Source organism: Mercenaria mercenaria, chromosome 9, assembly GCF_021730395.1.
Source record: "Mercenaria mercenaria strain notata chromosome 9, MADL_Memer_1, whole genome shotgun sequence".
Classification (NCBI taxonomy): Eukaryota; Metazoa; Mollusca; class Bivalvia; order Venerida; family Veneridae; genus Mercenaria; species Mercenaria mercenaria.
The window spans coordinates 40,596,137-40,615,344 of record NC_069369.1 but is presented as its reverse complement, the minus strand read 5'-3'; the positions used below and the strand labels follow the sequence as shown (position 1 = coordinate 40,615,344).

Here is a 19,208-nt window from a genome sequence, read left to right as displayed (position 1 = left end):
TGTGAGAAATTAGTTTTGACACCGTCACATCACGAGCGTTATTTGGCGTTATGTTTCATAATATCAATTACCGTGGAATTAGTCAATCTTACATTTCTGTGTTTTTACAATACATGTCAACATCTCTCCAGCATCTAGCAGACGACAATAACGTTGTCTGTCAGAGCCCTTTACTGACGGCGTCTCTTGAACGTCATGCATCGCTAGCGGTACTGAAACGTTAGGCATGGACGAGAGCGGGCAAGTATTCAGATGGCATACATTGTAATTAGAATACAAATTTTACACCTTTTTCAAGTTGGGGTCGGGAAGGATGGGGAGTTGGGAAGATTTTTTTTTCACTTTTGAAAAATGCTCTTGAATTGAAAGAAGCAAGCGCTACATTTTTTCTTCTTTTCTTCATTCGTTAGCAACTACTTTTACTGTTGCTTCTGCAGTCATTGTTGCCACGAGTATCAATACTGGTGTTGCTGTTCCTCCAACAGTTACGTTTGCCACGACTGTTTCCATTGTTGCTGTAATTACTGCTTATGTCCTGCTGCACTTATTCTTGCCTCGAGTATTAGCTTTTGTTGCTGTAATTACTGTTGCTATTCCTGCTGCACTTATTCCTGCCTCGAGTATTAGCTTTTGTTGCTGTAATTACTGTTGCTATTCCTGCTGCACTTACTCTTGCCTCGAGTATTAGCTTTTGTTGCTGTAATTACTGTTGCTATTCCTGCTGCACTTATTTTTGCCTTGAGTATAAGCTTTTGTTGCTGTAATTACTGTTGCTATTCCTGCTGCACTTATTCTTGCCTCGAGTATTAGCTTTTGTTGCTGTAATTACTGTTGCTATTCCTGCTGCACTTATTCTTGCCTCGAGTATAAGCTTTTGTTGCTGTAATTACTGTTGCTATTCCTGCTGCACTTATTCTTGCCTCGAGTATTAGCTTTTGTTGCTGTAATTACTGTTGCTATTGCTGCTGCACTTATTCTTGCCTAGAGTATTAGCTTTTGTTGCTGTTATTACTGTTGCTATTCTTGCTGCACTTATTCTTGCCTCGAGTATTAGCTTTTGTTGCTGTAATTACTGCTGCTATTCCTGCTGCACTTATTCTTGCCTCGAGTATTAGCTTTTGTTGCTGTAATTACTGTTGCTATTCCTGCTGCACTTATTCTTGCCTCGAGTATTAGCTTTTGTTGCTGTAATTACTGTTGCTTTTCCTGCTGCACTTATTCTTGCCTCGAGTATTAGCTATTGTTGCTGTAATTACTGTTGCTATTCCTGCTGCACTTATTCTTGCCTCGAGTATTAGCTATTGTTGCTGTAATTACTGTTGCTATTCCTGCTGCACTTATTTTTGCCGTGGGTATCGCTATTGTTGCTGTAATTACTGTTGCTATTCCTGCTGCACTTATTTTTGCCGTGGGTATCGCTATTGTTGCTGTAATTACTGTTGCTATTCCTGCTGCACTTATTTTTGCCGTGGGTATTGCTATTGTTGCTGTAATTACTGTTGCTATTCCTGTTTCACTTATTGTTAACATGAGTTTCGCTTTTGTTGCTGTGTCCTCTTATTATTGCCACGAGTATCGCCATTGTTGCTGTAATTACTGTTGCTATTCCTGTTACACTTATTTTTGCCGTGAGTATTGCTATTGTTGCTGTAATTACTGTTGCTATTCCTGTTACACTTATTGTTAACGTGAGTATCGCTATTGTTGCTGTGTACTATTATTATTGCCATGAGTATCGCTATTGTTGCTGTAATTACTGTTGCTATTCCTGTTACACTTATTTTTGCCGTGAGTATTGCTATTGTTGCTGTTATTACTGTTGCTATTCCTGTTACACTTATTGTTAACGTGAGTATCGCTATTGTTGCTGTAATTACTGTTGCTATTCCTGCTGCAGTTAGTGTTGCTAATACTGTTTATTACCGATCATAATTTACATTAATATATAAAAAGAATAAAGAGGAGAAAACTGTTTTGGAAATTAAAAAATAAACAGACGTTTAATCGATACTTTTGATGTTAGGGAGGATAGATGGTGTTATGTTTTGGAAATGTATTCAGCATGGGGCAGCAGGTGCTACGGTCAAGTTGTCTCGATTCCGGACAAACGACTATCATGATCCGGTCAATTTCATGTCATTTTCGCTCAATGGAACAAATTAGTTCTGATAAGCAACGACCTGTGACGGATGTTAGTGCTCTAATGGAATACGAGTCCCTGTGGCGGTGATACTCAGCAACTATTCAGTAGATGGTGATAATGGGCAGATAAGGAACCTAGCGCGTTATTTTTCTGCTTCTTTAAAGGATAAAACGTAAACTATACAGAAAATTAAAAAAAAAAACGTGCGTTCGGTTCACTTAAAATGTTCTCGAGATACCCCGTGTGTGAGCTATTATTTTATTACAGATTATATGAAGGTGTGATCAAACCAGTTTACTTAAAATGGTGTTGGATATACTCTCTGCATGAACTGTTGTATTTATTAAAATAGAATATTGCCGCTACCATATGGAAAATTATTAAGCTGTAGTGGAAATATTTCTAACACCAGATTTACCCTGATTGCAATTTTAGCAACTTAAAGAAAGGAAACTGCCATGAAGTTTATTTGAACATAAGTGTTTATAAGTAATTAGTTTTTCTATTTCTCGATGTTTTGCCGCCCATATATATTTTTACAGACATCTAAACTATTTAAAAAGTATCGTCATTATTCCTCTCTAACACTGAAATATCTAAATGGTGTTCCAGAAATTCCAGTAATCAAACAATATGTAATGTACGATGGCAGGGTGTCATGTTGTTTCATGGAGACTGGTTCTGAAATATTGACCAATCGATCACAGTCCAAACCACAACATTTATCTGAAACTGGCATCCATATCTAATTACTACGCCTTTACCATCCGAACGTCGCTAACTATCCGAAAACTGGTGAAACGATCTCTCGTCAAGTACATTTGTGGAAAACTCATTAACTCGTCAAGGGTCCACTTTTGTTAAATTGATATTCTTTATGGGAGGTTCATTCTAACTCTCTACTTACTCTAGCTCAAGTCATGACTATTTTCTTTCTGCGAACCCAATAGTTTTCATTTTTTTTTCATCGACTTCAGCTGTGTTTTTAAAATCACTTTTCTGCTAACAGTGTGTCGGACAGTGTTCAAGATATTATTTCTTCTCTTTAATCAGTTACTTCTTTTTAGCAAGCATACATTGAAACATCTGAAAAGTTAAAAACCCTTTACACTAAGTAAAGATGTGTTACTTCTTTCGCCATAACCTGGCACATTAAAATATCATTAGCTATAAACTATATAATGTAATGCAATGAAGAAAAATAGTTGCACTCAATTCCTATCCATTTATCAAATTCTTCAATTAAAGGCTATTTCACAGTATCTAAGTTGAATTTTCTGGGAAGTCGCACATAGGAAACAATTAACAGAAAACAGTTTTTTTTTCTATCAATAATTTGAATACTTACTTGGTGGATGTTATTCAGTTAAAGCCACGACGGCTTCTCATTTGTCTCTGCTTGCGGTATCTGCAACAATAGAATTTTGAACTCAAAAACATTGTCCTCACTCGGGGCGTTTAATTCTTCATGTGAGGAAGCCATCCAGCTGGCTTACGGAAGGTCGGTGATTCTACCCATGTGCCCGCTTGTGGTGAAATAATGTACAGAGTGGGCTCTGGGGACTTCCTCCACCATCAAAGCTGGAAAGTCGCCATATGACCTATAATTGTGTCGGTGCGACGTTAAACCCAACAAAATGAAATATAATAATAAAAAAAAAACATTGTAGAAAAGGCTCTGACAGTCTGATGTGTGGGTAAGTGTTTCAGGGAATAATTTGTGTAACATCTCTTATAATATAACATAAAAAAATCTCTACCACTTTTCAACTGAATGTGCACATTGATGATGTGCACTTACCAGGAGAAAGATATTTTACTAATCGAGAACTAGAAAAGTGTGTCGGAATGTTTTTGTTACTATGGTTTCATACGACTAGTCATTGAAACTCAGTATCTAGAACAAATTTTCACTTATTTTTTTTATTTCTTCTTAGGTTCTTTTAGCATTTATTTTAGAATCAAGTTTTATAAGAATAATCTTTTGACTCGCAATATGCATTAACGTTTTATCGAGGGACCTCATTCTTATAACTGTTAAAGTTGCGTCGGGAATCTAATTCGCGTCTGTGTCTCAGCATAATGGTCAGAGATGGCAATCTCACAGCAGGAGGGTTTGTGGTACCAACCAGCCTTCAAAGAGAATCGTCTTAATTTGGCATTAGATTAGAGATTGAAAAACAAATTAGCGCCATCATGGGTATACTTTGCCAGAAATGTAGATGACAGACGTTTTACATTTTTGTATCATTGCGCTATTGGTCATTTGAATTAACGGTGTGTTGATACAAGTGTTATTCGTGCCATTCATTCCCCAAAGAAACCTTCAAAGAACTGGAAAAAATTCTTGAACACTTTACAGTCATTTTCGCTCGGTATTTTCTTTGAATCCATACCGTGTGCAGCATAAACGCGTAATCTTGATCTCCCTAATTACCACTGAATGGAACAAATTGCTATTTGTTATAACGACCCATGTAATGATGTTAGGATTCAGAGCTAAAGCAATAAAACAAACGAATCGTGAAATAATGAGTGAACTGAAATGCAAAAAAGTCGTAGAAATTTTAATGCTAAAATGTCTGTTATCACCACTAAGCGGACATTATTATACAAAAACTTGAAATTTATCACGTCTGTCAGGTCAATGGAAATGGCAATGGGAAATAAAGATTTTAACCTCTTATCGAACATTTAAAGTATTTGAAACAGGAATCTGTTCTGAGAATTTTATGGTCATGCCAAACATGCAAGCTAGAATCCATGTACAAGGGTAGGAAAAAATTGCGAATCAGTAAATGAAAATATAAATACGTCTGTTGGAAAGGCAATTACCGAGTTTCCCTTCGTTTTATCATTAAATGGAGATATTTCGTCTACTAGCAAAACCTTTCTGACTCAATAACGTGTTGATGATATCTATATGCCTGTTAATTTACTGCAAAATTTCTTGAGAGAAAAAACGCACCAAAAAATACTGTCAGACGCTTTTTTATTGTGACTAATAACCATCTCAATGTTCGTCAATCTCCTCCGGTACCCAGATGATTGTGGTACTCTAATGCGCTATAGGTATAAAAACCAAATAAAAGCAACATTTAACGCAGTAACGATTCATTATTCATTTTATACAATATTAGCAATTAAATTCAAAATTTTGCATCCGAAAATAAAAAATCCGTTGATTTAATAATTTATAAACGAATAACTCAGCGTAAACATCCTTGTCGTCACAAAGTTGACAGGGATAATCGCGGTACCTGGTACATAATGCAATGTAATGGACCGTGTTATTGTTAGGGTTTTGAAAATGCAAGCTGATATCTGTTATGGCGACCGAAAGTATACTGAATACTGTGATAACGCAAAAATGTGTCACTTTTATGTCATTTCTAATCGCTTGTTTCATCTTAGACACCCTAACGACAAAGAATTAAAATATTGTAAATGAATTAAGATATGAAATTCGACAAACTTGTTAGATCGGAAATTATACTGAGACTACAACGTACAGTAGCCGTGATGTTGGTGTTAATAATAACAACACTGATGAAGTATTTTAGTGAGACATGGGCCGGAATTAAAGATCTATATAAGTTTTCAGCCGACATGTGCCTAAACATATTTCGTTTTGGAGTTCGCTTAAGGATGTACACTGAGGCTATGATCCTTTAAGCATTTCCAGTCGCTTTTCTGAAGACATATTTTCACAAATAAAAATATGTCGTCTGTGAAACATTAAGAAAACAACACAAAAATGCTCCCCCCTCCCCCGCAACAACAACAACAACAACAGAAAACTGTGCTAAGGCTTTGAACCGTTAGACGCGATTTTCTTATTCATCGGCAATGTTATTTTCTTTTTTCTTTAACAATGTTTTCATAGCGGAACGACAACCAACACATGCTTAAAAGAAAGGCCGATTGAAAATGATTATTGAAATAAAGATAAAAACATAACAATAGCGATAAACGGATTTTCTTTTATTTGATTGACCGCAGCATGATTTTTAATGTTATTTTATCATTGTACAAGTTACCTGAATAAGGAAAATTGTTTTTCCTATTATGTTACGATTTTCTTAATACTTGTAGTATTTTCGCTGATTTATTTACCCAAGGATTTGGTTTTTGACGATTGCGTTAAAGTTACAACAAATTTGTTGATCTAATGTATATACCATTTCCTCATTTCTTATTTTATTTCCACTAATACGCTGTGGAAACCTCTTATTGGTCTTTCCAGACTCCGCCTACAAACCAATCAAATATTGGTATGAATTACGCGTGAGCATGCGCGGACAATGTTGGTTTCGTTACGGCTAATAATGTGATAGAACAGTGTGAGAGAAAATGAGCCACTTTAAACGACAGCTCTTAATGTGGTTATATTAGCTGTGTTATAGAGATATAGAAAATAATATCTATAATTGATGACAATAATATCATTTGTGGATGGCTCCAATAGAAACGAGCTGGATAATTGAGTTTTCAGCGGTAGTGTAGAACACACAAGGGTGCGACTAAGTTCAGGAGATATAAATATGTTTGACTTATTTGTCGCTTTAAATCAGTGGGAAATGTATGTTTTTGTGTATTCGCGTTGTTGAAGTAAAAGTGCTCATTTGACTTGCATTTCAATTTCATTTCGTACTAAAGAACAACTACGTACTAAAGAACAAACACTACCTGTTTGTTTCCACTGATTGTTTCTGTTTTGTGTTGTATTATATAACACTTATCGGATTTTGCTAAAGTTAAATATTTTCCTTTTAAATTGAAAAGCTGTCCAATGGAAATGTCATCAATGGACATAGACAAAGAAAGCACGGGCTTACAACATGGTTGGAAATACCTGGAGTCATATCACACGCAAGAAAATGAGGTAAAATCTGTTTCTAGCTCACAAAATGAAAATTCGACGACGAAGCCGTCGGGACTGTGTGTAGCTAGAATATCAAATAAACTGTCTCGGGACTTTACAAAATGTAACCAGTCCAATTCATGCGTAGATAGTCTAGCAAATAGGAAAAATGACTGTGAAAAACAACTAGAGTTAAGACTTCATAGCAATGTTAATGAGAACCAAATTGTAGAAGAGGTAGGTGGAAGTGACAAAGATGATGACAAAGTGTTTGTAACACAACACGAAGAATCGGCAGATAAACATAATCTTAATGAAGATGAAACCAGTAAAGTTAAAACCACGGCTTTCTCAGTGAACGATATTTTGGACCCTAACAAGTTTGTTGGTTGTCAGAGTGAGTCCCGAGTCTGGCATCCTTGGCTTAGGGATGAAGGCGTAAGAGACTACTCAAGGTCAAATCTAGAAAAGAAAAAAGACATTAAAGGTAGGTTTAAATTTTTTAAATTCTCTTAAATATGTGACTTCACCAAAGAAATTGGCCTTAGAGTAAGGTACGTAATTTGTTTCTTAAAACAAACTACAATCAATAAATCTTGATATGGATGGAGCTCAATTTGGTCACCAACTAATCACGGGTCAACGTATGGCATTGATGCTGGAAATGAATAAATTACATTAGGGGTGGGGTGATTCTATGAAATTCGTATAAATTGAAAACTGTTTCGTACACTGAACTATTTATGAATTCTCCAACTCAGATTCAAACATTCCGCAGATAGATAGATACAGATATTGTATGGTCCTTGGATGCACATGAAGAACTGACTCTATTAAATTTATAGTTTTAACAATATTAAATATCATATTATAAATATTAATAGCCAAATGTGACGTGAAGAAAAGTTTTAATCGGATTGCATCTTGCTTACTTATTATATATATTACACTGCAGTCGTTAAATTTTGTTCTAAAATAAAATGTCTTACCCGAAAATAAGCTGACATACAGATAAATGCAGTTGAATATCATTCCAGAAAAGAACAGAAAATAAATAAATGAAAATAGTTACGATAATATTTTATTATGATATTTACACGGAATGTGAAGTTCATAATGAGTAAATCGTTTGACTTAAAAAAATGTATTGAGAAAAGTTCTATAGGCCTGACAAAAGAATAAAATCAGAGCTTGACAGGCCGATAGAGTTAAGTTTGTACACGCTGCCTGCAAATTGTCAAAAAATGAACGTTTGAAATGTGTCTGCATATGAGGAATTGTTTGTGTATGTAAGATTATTTATAGTCGCCTCCGGTAATACATATGGCCGAGTTCTCCAGAAGACTGTTAGTAATGTTAGTGGGGGAATAGAGCAAGATACAGAAGACGCTCCAGTTCCAGAAGCTTCCCTGGTTCTTTAGCGTACCAGGTGTACAGCACCCATACACGGGACTCTTATCCCAGTATTAATATTTTTTATGTTGGAGTAGCGGGAGGCTCGAACTCACGACCCCTGGTTTCGTAGTCCGACAGTGTTACCACTGGACCACTGCGCCCGCAGTATGAGGAATTGTAGATGAAGGGTCGACTTAAATAGGCGTTGCTAAGATCGGTGCAAAAATAAATTGCAGGAGTTTCCAGAAAACAAAATGTCTTCAGATATTCGAAGTCCAGTAATATACCTGACTGGGACTTCATAACAGATCTGAATCAAACAACATTGGAAATTAACAAAACTTTGAACGGCCTATATCATTTACACGGGTCTTTAACCAAATAGAAACTATGATTTCAGTCTATCCATTAGCCTTCTTTTCTTCTTATTTCCTTTCATGTTTAGCTCCAATATTTATTGACTTTTAAACCCATACCAAGAGCTCTTTTTCCATATCTACGCGAAGACAGCTTTCCATTCATACAGTTTATTGAACATATTCATAATTAATTGTTTCCACTTTGAGTAATTATGCGAAAATAGTCGTGAAACAGACACAGAAACACTGACTGATGTATTATTTATTCAATAAATAATTCAGTTGTTTACTCGACCGGGTTTGAGCAAATTTCAACGTCGCTGCCACAGCAGGAAAAAGTAAACGTATGTTTTAAGGAATGTAAACTTTAAATAAAATACACTCTTTGAATGTTTTAAGTGCGAGACAGAGTACCAATCGACTAATAAGATATTTACTGGTGCACTTTATAATCATTAACAGAACTATTACTAATTTGATCCACAATAAATACATTTCCTCTGTCACAAAATAAATGTAAAATTGAATGCTTAAAAATAACATATAACATTAATAAATCAAGATAAAACATCCACACTGAAACAATAATAGAATACATCTAGTGCTGGTTTTCGAGCACCTTAAATAGTCCCCATTCACAATAGTTATAAGTTACATACCTTTGTAGGATTCTTTGCAAGGACAAATAAAAGCTGCAGAATTTACCTTAAGTAAATGCGCAAGTTGATAAACAAAATGATAGATACTTAAATAAACTGACAAAGTTAAAGAATTTTTTTGGGTTAATTTTTCTAATCTGTGGTCTTTTTATTATATACATTTTGTATCTGGGTTTCAGTTTTGACTAAAATGTATTGATATTGCTGGTTTTTGATAGATCTGACCAGTGACAACAAGGTTAATTTAAAATCATGTAAAATAATCAAAACAATTGTTGTGTCATAAGGTACTATTGTCCAATATTAAATAGAAAATAAAATGATTATTTCAATAATTGCTAACTTTATATGAATACAACAGTACCATACTGTAAAAACATTTCTATTTTGAGGGTCTTGCATGGAAACCCGCTTTAATGAAATAAACAATAAGTCTTCTGCTAACGATAGAAAAACGGAAGTAAGATTTTTTTTTCTCTTGACGTTTACACGTGTAAAGCAACACATGGTTGCACGTGAATTCAGCTGTTTTATTTAGTCACCTGTGCACGTTTGTCGACCTGATGTCAGACGTTATGCGTCATTTGCATTGTGCTAAAGAAACATATTTGCACACATATAATATATATGGGAAACTTATTTTTTTTAATGTTCTTTTTTGTCAATAAATGTTTATATTTGTTTTTAAAACTGAAAAAAGAAAGTTTTTCTTTGATAGCTACTGATGTATGTAATCGTAATTCCTGCTACCATTACAATACACACACGTGCATATTTTGGCAAATGTCTATAAATATAAAATGTTAAAATGTTTCTTCCCTGTTAAGACATTTCTTTATTGCATATCTAACATTTATGATCTCTTCACACTACTTTTTCATTTACAGTTTTCGCTTAATGAATATAATAATTCAAATATACTACTTAATATAAAAACGATTAACAGACGGAAATTATTAACCAATTTCAGTAAAATTTATGGACATTCTTAATGATTTATAGGAATATTTATCTACTCTATTGTTTTTCTTTTGTTTTGACACACACGTTGCCATTTCAAAATCTTACCAGGGTATAATTATCATTATACGTCATAGCCTAAAGATACCAATAGAATATTAATAAATAGATAAATACATTTGTAGAATACAAAAAAGAACAAACCTGCAATATAGTGACGCACAAAAAAGAAGTACAATCATATTTTAAAGTAAAGTTTAACGTGTTACGAGTTATTAGTTTAATTCTGGATTAAAACCACAACTTTTGTTGAGATGTTTTCTGCGCTCGAAATATACCATTTCACTTGCAATTATTTTAATGGAAAATTCATTAAATTTGTGCAATAAACAATTTTAAAAGCACATGATATTATTCAAGAAAACCTTTTATAATTATCAAGTGCATTAAACTGTTTTCATAATGAAGTATTTTTTATATAATTTTTCAACAATTTTATTTTGTAGAGAGAAAAAAATAATCTAAAAGATTTAATCTCGGGTTGAGTGTTAGACAATTATTTTTCACTTCAAAGAGTTCCCGTGTGAAGTACAGTGATATTCGATTTAATCAATAAATTCAAGTGTAAAATGTGTATTTCATCCTCCATTTAACAGAAAGGTGTAGATTCATTTTAATTTTAGATATTAAACAATCGTCGCGTGTATCAGTTCAGTGTAGAAGAGTAAGAAAGGCCTAAGAGCCTTTAAAAGAAACCGCATGCTTTAGTCTTTTTGACGATTGTTTAAAACTATTAGAAGAATTATAATCCATTTTTGTTGTACTTTCATAAATGCTAACCCGTAAAACTAGGAATCCTGGAAAAGACTCTTGAGCCCCGAGTAAACAAGACGTTGACTGCTTGTAATTCTCTCAATGCCTAGGGAAATCAAAAATGAAACTTCTGTCTGGATAAGTCCTTTAGAAATATGCTCTCTAAACAGTATCTTTTTTTTGCCAATTAACCAATTGCTTATGAATAGGAAATTAATAAACAGAAGAAATGCATTCATCTATCAAAGTAATATAAATGCATATTACTAGAGCGGTGAATAACCTGTTCGATTCAAGTGAAATTATAATAATTATTAGTTTAATCGAGCCGTGAATAATATTCAAACCTCTTTGTTAATGGTTTCTTGTATAAACGTTTTCAACTTATTTGACTCCAAAACCATAAAACGCATCATTAGAAATAAAAGTTATTTAGAATTGGTTTAAAATTGTAGTTCTCTGTTTAATCAACCTTTGCATTACAATTAATTCCTCATATCTAATATTTATGTATCATTTTGTACGCTCTCTTAAGATTTTTTCCCTCTCAAAATAGCAACTATATTAAGTTGAATACTTGGCTTATAATATTTACCATATAACTATACATATCTGAACGCAAATAAAAGGCTTATAAGTCGCCGTTTGCAATATAGATAAAAATGAAATTAGATAATAATGATAATAATAATAATAATAACAACAACAATAATAAAATAATAATGATAATATTAATGAAGATGAAGACAACAGCAGAAACAACAACAACAACAACCATAATGACAACAATGTTAATAATGATAATTAGAAACTGATAAAAAAAGCAAGGAAATAAAACATTTACGTAAATAATCCTTATAAAAGTCAATAAAGACCAAGCCTTTATATTTGCATGTACCATTCCAAACCATTCCTAGGGATTTAAAATACTCTTTTACTAGCAGATTGTTCTGTGTAAAAGGTCTCATAATTATATTAAAGAGAAATAATCTGACAATTAATCTGATTTGAACGAGTCTTGAAGACTCATAACAGTTTCTTAATGTCAATTTTGGTTAGCTTTAATTAGGCAAAGATTTGGAATTGATTGCAAATTGCCTTGAAACACGTAAATGCTAGACAAAAATGTTAGTTGTCTTAGACAGGAATATTTCACAAGCATTTAAGGACTGTCTCGCAGACATAATATAAGTGTGGAGCTTAGTGTGACCGCTGATATACAAAACACGGATCAATAAAGGTGTTTGACTGTAAATAAAATATCGCAATGAATATAATGGGCATACCTGAGGAAACACTACACCAACTGCTTATAGTACATAGACTTGAGTTTAGTCCAGTGATAGTTAAGATTTATGTTTGGACATTGCTAGTGTCTAATGAAGAGATGACGCCGCGACCTTCAATGGGGCTCGCCTTCGCAGTGTTCAGTTTGGGCGGCTGACACCTAACCCAATGGCGACATGTTGCTTTGTTCAACAATGTTGCTTTGAAAGAAAGCGACAATGTCCATTCTGAAAACAACAACAACAACAACAAAAGACAATGCATCCGTAAACGTGCAAGACTCACACAATAATTAAAAATAACATTACATCATTGTCACGGAAACTTACAAGGCGCTTCGAGAGGGACACACGATAATGCTTCTCTTATACTGAATATGAATTTCACATTTCGTAATAGATTCAAGTCAATCAATATACACTGTATGCGATTTTACTGGCATGTGTCTTATATCAAACATGCTATAAACAATATTGTTGCTAATAGTTCTAATTAATATTCTCTTAATAATGAACATTAAGTGTTTATCTGAACAATTTGTTGATTGGTGTAATATTTCCCGCGTCATGCAACATTTAGCACGAGAAACGCGAGTGATTGGCACGAGCATTTGTAAGACTGACGGAGTAACAATCCGCAAATTGTGACACTGACACCAGTAACGATTTCATGCCATCTGATATGCTTATCATAATAGTCCCAGTAATTTGTTTCCAGCAATTTGTTCTTTACAGATTTGTTGGTTGGCCAACTTTCTTTGCTAAATTTTTATGCTACATCCACATTTTAAAACATGTAACATGCTTTAAAGGCAAGGAAAATACGATAGACTAGTAAACATGCGCATGTGGCTGCATAATTTATTTACATACACACTAAAATCATTAATGTTAATAGAGCTATATTATATTTAGAAATTCTACTTTCAGATTCAACGAATTGCCCTGATGACGAGAAAATTGCCGGCGATATTTACAAACCAGAAGGTGATCAGATTCTTTCTGACGACGACAGTATGGGCAACTGTGATATAGATGAATTGTCTGATTCCGATCACAAACTTCACGCAGACGACACTTCCAGAGGCGGGAAACCAAGGCGCGCTAGAACAGCATTCACATACGAACAATTAGTTGCACTGGAGAATAAATTTAAAACAACTAGATATTTATCAGTCTGCGAGAGGCTTAATCTTGCTCTGTCGTTAAATCTAACAGAGACACAAATTAAAATTTGGTTTCAGAACCGTAGAACGAAGTGGAAGAAGCAAAATCCGGGTCTCGACGTAAACAGTCCCACAATTCCACCGAACGGAAGTGCGTCATCGTACAGCTCGCCGTTCGGAAGCATGTTATATACACACGGACTACACCCTTACTTTCCAACTCTTGGGTCGTACGGTCTACTGAAGGCGAGGACTGCATATGCCGGACAATTGCCTGTGTTTCCTCAACATTTTTCACAGAATGTATGACATTGTTAAATTACTCACAATCGTGCTAATTTATGTTTGCAAAGACTAAGGAATTTTTGTGCAATGTTCTTCTGTGCGCCTGTTTAGGGTTCGCTCATAATTTTGCAGTGTACAGAAAGTTTTGTTCAACGAAAGACACTGAATGCATATTACACATTTGAAAATAGAACTATCGTCTTATTTACATTATAAACGAAAAAAAAAACAACTTTGGAATTTTGCCTTCTGAAGAAATAATGCCATAGTTCTACCATTTTTAACAAATAACATAATATATTGGTATAGTTGGCATTTTAAAGATATAAAAAGAATACCAGAAGAGATTATGAATGTATCAACATTGAAACATTGTTCAACATTGTTTCTCTTTTCTTTTTTTTTTTATTTAATTAAGTATCTGGAAGGAAAATTGATAGAAGAAAATGGCGATAATGGAACCGGATAGTTACAAGACCTATACTTGTAAACATTAATTTGAAATTAATTTATTTTCGCTGGAATTGAGAGTATATTTTGTTTGTTTTTTAAATATCAAAGATATGAAAATATAGAAATTCTTTTAGCCATCTTAAATGCAAAATAATTGAACAGAAGTTATGAAAATGTTTTTGTTTGTACATTATCTCACTGTATAGAAATAAATTATTGAAGATTATCGGGTTTAATGTTTTTATATCTGTTTAAGAAAACAGGCATTTTAAGAATGAATATCATGTTTGTTCTTTGTTAGGGCGACAAATTTCGAAATTCTGCACAAAGTACGCGAGACTTGATGATATTCAAAATGTCTTATAGACCGAAACAGTATTTAAAACAGTGCTAAACTTTAAGTCCTGTAATTAATAATGATGAAATATAGCGTTAGCCTTGTCCGTGTGCCCATGTTTGTGCCCGTTTGCAACCGCTATGCGTGTGTATGTTTGTGTGTGTGTTCAAAAAATCGTGTCCGGTCGATAATCTGTGCTGCATTATCGGATATCAAAATAACTTAATACAAACTTACACAATAACAATAAGATGTGTCGCGTTCGAAACCCAAATTCCAAGCCGAAAGGTCAAGGTCACATTTAGACGTTTTGTTATTGTCTGGTGAATAAAGTCTGTATACATGGTTGGATATTTAAATAACTTGCCGCAAACATTCAACACAATACCTGATGGAAGGTCAAAGTAACACTTAGAGATCAAATACTTGAAGTCGTATTTTTCCTTTTCTGGCCTATAACTTTTGTAAGCATGAATGAATATTGGAATAGTTTAGCAAAGACCCACAACCATTATATGACAAGGTGTCACATGCATGGTTCAGTACCATAGCTTAAACGTCATGGTTACACTTAAACGTGGAATATTTTAAGTCATGTTTCTTTTCCTGCTTGTAACTTCTTTATACATTGATGAATATTTGAATAGCTTGGCCTAAACATTCAACCCCACATGTTTCTGCCAAGTTTTCTTTTTTACTTTGTGTCACTTAGTGCACATATTATGAGCAATACTGTTGGCATGCAATGGTAATACGCTTCTGGAATGGCGTTAAGCCATGTCACATTGTAGACAGCTTGGCCAGAACTCCTAGCCCAGAGGTCAGTGTAACATTTAGTTCAGTCCTAATGTTCTGCTGTCAAAAAGTAATAACGTACAGGAAACCAACTTCTGTGATCTAACGGGGGTACCCGTGTCCTTTTTTTTGCTCGCAAAAATGCTTTAAACGTATTTTCGCATTTATGCATTTAAAGATGTGCATTTTAATCTTTTGAAGTATGAGAAATCGAAACAATCGTTCAGACATTTGAATTATTAGCTCGACTATTCGAAGAATAGGGGAGCTATCCTACTCGCCCCGGCGTCGGCGTGAGCGTTAGTGTGAGCGTGAGCGTGAGCGTCACACAAATGTTAAAGTTTGCGTACCACCCCAAATATTTTCAAAGTCCATTGAGATATTGCATTGATATTTTGCATACTTGTTTACCATCATGACCCAGTCTGTAAAAAGGAGGAGGCAACTCTATCAAGCATTTTGACTGAATTATGGCTCCTTTTTGACTTAGAATAAATGTTAAAGTTTGCGTACCACCCCAAATATTTTCAAAGTCCATTGAAATATTTCTTTGATATTTTGCATACTTGTTTACCACCATGACCCCAGTCTGTAAAAAGGAGGAGGCAACTCTATCAAGCATTTTGACTGAATTATGGCCCTTTTTCGACCTAGAATAAATGTTAAAGTTTGCGTACCACCCCAAATATTTTCAAAGTCCATTGAGATATTGCTTTGATATTTTGCATACTTGTTTACCATCATGACCCCAATCTGTAAAATGGAGGAGGCAACTCTATCAACATTTTGACTGAATTGTGGCCCCTTTTTGACTTAGAATAAATGTTAAAGTTTGCGTACCACCCCAACTATTTTCAAAGTCCATTGAGATATTGCTTTGATATTTTGCATACTTATTTACCATCATGACCCCAGTCTGCAAAAAGGAGGAGGCAACTCTAGCAAGCATTTTGACTGAATTATGGCCCCTTTTCGACTTAGAATATGCTTATTGTAATGTTATAGTTTTACTCATAGCTTATATTATACTATCAAGCACTGAGAATAGTCGAGTGCGCTTTCCACTGACAGCTCTTGTTTCAATTTTCAAAACCAGTAAACGTCACATCACTACGATAGCAATCTCTATATCACATCAAACACGACATAAGATGGTCAATATTAGTTTAAAAAACATGAAACATTGATACTGTCAATTATGCTGATCTGTTCCTAACTGGACTTTTTACTGGTTTATCTACTAAACGTTGAACAAAAATCATAAAACCAGAATCATTGAACCATGAAATAAGGTGAGGATTTTATGTCATGTTAATTTGGGTTTAAATGTAGCGAAAAGTTTTTAATTTGTATCCAATATTCGTAAAACATAACATTATATTTTTCTTGGCGTTTCGTTCAAAAGCCCGCGAAACTAACACGTGTAAAAACGTACTTTTTTGTGTGCTTTAAATATAATGGTAATTTAGCGAAACAAAAACTATTTACTTATGGCAGAAGGTAATTACTTGTACAAGACTCATGTCGTTGTTAAACGAAGTTGCTATTAATTTTCAGGCCCTAAATCCATTAATAATGTCGACTGTTAATCGAGCGAAAACGGCAATTTCAGGATAGACGAAAGCTTCCGCTTTTAAAAGATGCAAAGTCTGACAAAAGGGTGTTCTTGTTTAGAATTCATTAAATCCAGAGATAATTTCAAAATTCCAAGTAAAATGTAGTTCTAAAACATGGAGGCCAAATACAATATTTGATCAAACTACATGAAAAACAGATACAAATGTTACGATGAAAATTAGGGGTACATGTAACGTTGGCTAAAATTGACCCTATTAATATATGGAAAAAAGGAACGAGAGCTTTCTTTCTCCGCAAAGCGAAGCAATCAACGTTTGAAGTTTTAGGCCAGTGGGGCAGATGATTTTTTTTTTGGATGCGGCGGCGATAAATGGCTACTAAGACACAAGAAAGTAAAAATGATTGTATTGGTATTGGGTCGGGATGGGGGAGGGGGTTAATATAGGATGGGAGCTATTAGCGTTGACCAGCACTAACAAAAATGATAAGAATGTTAACTTATAGGTACATGTAGATAATTACTTAAATCCTTATAGAAACAACTGTCTGTTACAGTCCTAGGCGAATCTTTGATATTTTTTTCGGGACATTCAAAAGCTCTGCTATTGTCATTTACAGACAGTTACACTATCCCATAAACTTGATCTGCCCTTTTGTGCAATTTCATTTTTATATTTATTGGAGACCGATTTCAATAATAATAATAATAATAATAATAATAATAATAATAATAATAATATTATTATTATTATTATGATGATGATGATGAAGTACCTTTTTAGGGTGCATATACAAACGAATAGAATACAGATTGCCTCGGACGTTTCAAATATCTAATGAACTGTGCTGTTGCAGGGCAATAGTATCGAAGACCTAACGTTGAATTAATTCACTCAATCCAACAAAATGGCGGGAATTATTTACATGGTGTACATACATGTTAGTTCTGCACACATTGGTGGATACATACTACCTTATATATGTGAATACAACATCACTTTCATACTCATTTATTTGGTGAAATGCATTCTGTTCAATTTGTCTCAAATGCTAAGAACGAGACACTCCTATACCAAATTATACAAGCAAATTCAAGAATTTTGGTCAAAGTTAATCAAATCAAACGAAACACGAATGGCGCCTCTGAAGCCATTAACAGGGAAAACAAAAACAACAAAAAAAAAAAAAAAAAAAAAAAAAAAAACAGAAAAAACAACAATAATAAAACAAAAAAACAAAACAACAAAAACAGAAAAAAACAAAACAAAACAGCAACATAAAAACTAAAAACTGCCATCATCCGGAAACAGTGGTGCCTTGATAACAGGGACACCATCCAACAGCTTTTTACAAAATATGTCGAAGTAGCTACAGGATTATGATAGACCAAGCTTACGTCATCAATATGTGGTTACAGTCTACCAATATATTAATGAGTGTGACTCAATGCAGACCCGGAGCGTCTAAATAAATTACAGACCCTGGTATATACCGGATTCAAGCAATTTGAACAAAAAGTACCTTAAATGTATATATTTTGTAACCCTGGTAATACTAACCCTAACCTTTAGTATATTATACATATTATACACTAAATGCGTGCGCACATGCAATAATTTGCGTATTTTTGCCGTGCGCTCCCTATTGACAATCACTTCCGGACATGCGCAGAAGACCGCTCCGGCTCTGCAATGAGCAACACAATTTGAATGACTTCGCTAGATCAGGTACAAGAAGCGCATTCAGTACCATATCAATACTCGACCAAATTTCTATAGACATTGACTTGTCTACCATATCAATACTCGATCAAGTTTCTATAGACATTGACTTGTCTGCCATATCGATCAAGTTTCTATAGACATTGACTTGTCTACCAGTTCAATACTCGATCAAGTTTCTATAGATATTATATTGTCTCGCACATCAATACTCGATCAAGTTTCTATAGACATTGTCTTGTCTAGCACATCAATTCAAGTTTCTAACATTGACTTGTCTAGCACATCAATTCAAGTTTCTATAGACATTGACTTGTACCAGCATATCGATACTCGATCAAGTTTCTATAGATATTGACCTGTCTCGCACATCAATACTCGATCAAGTTTCTAT

General features: G+C 34.2%; 1 protein-coding gene across 1 annotated transcript; it reads left to right on the top strand.

Moving 5' to 3' along the window:
• Nucleotides 1-6,476: 6,476 nt before the first annotated feature.
• LOC123546973 (homeobox protein slou-like) lies at nucleotides 6,477-14,609 on the top strand. Its single transcript, XM_045333672.2, has 2 exons — nucleotides 6,477-7,494; nucleotides 13,410-14,609. Exons 1-2 carry the CDS (start codon nucleotides 6,936-6,938, stop codon nucleotides 13,952-13,954), a joined length of 1,104 nt encoding a protein of 367 aa, XP_045189607.2. The 5' UTR covers nucleotides 6,477-6,935; the 3' UTR covers nucleotides 13,955-14,609.
• The last annotated feature ends 4,599 nt before the right edge of the window (nucleotides 14,610-19,208 follow it).

Coding starts and splice junctions, on each gene's coding strand:
- LOC123546973 (XM_045333672.2), top strand. CDS start 6,936: ATGGAAATGTCATCAATGGACATAGACAAAGAAAGCACGGGCTTACAA. Junction 7,495..13,409: donor AAAGAAAAAAGACATTAAAG/GTAGGTTTAAAT, acceptor TTCTACTTTCAG/ATTCAACGAATTGCCCTGAT.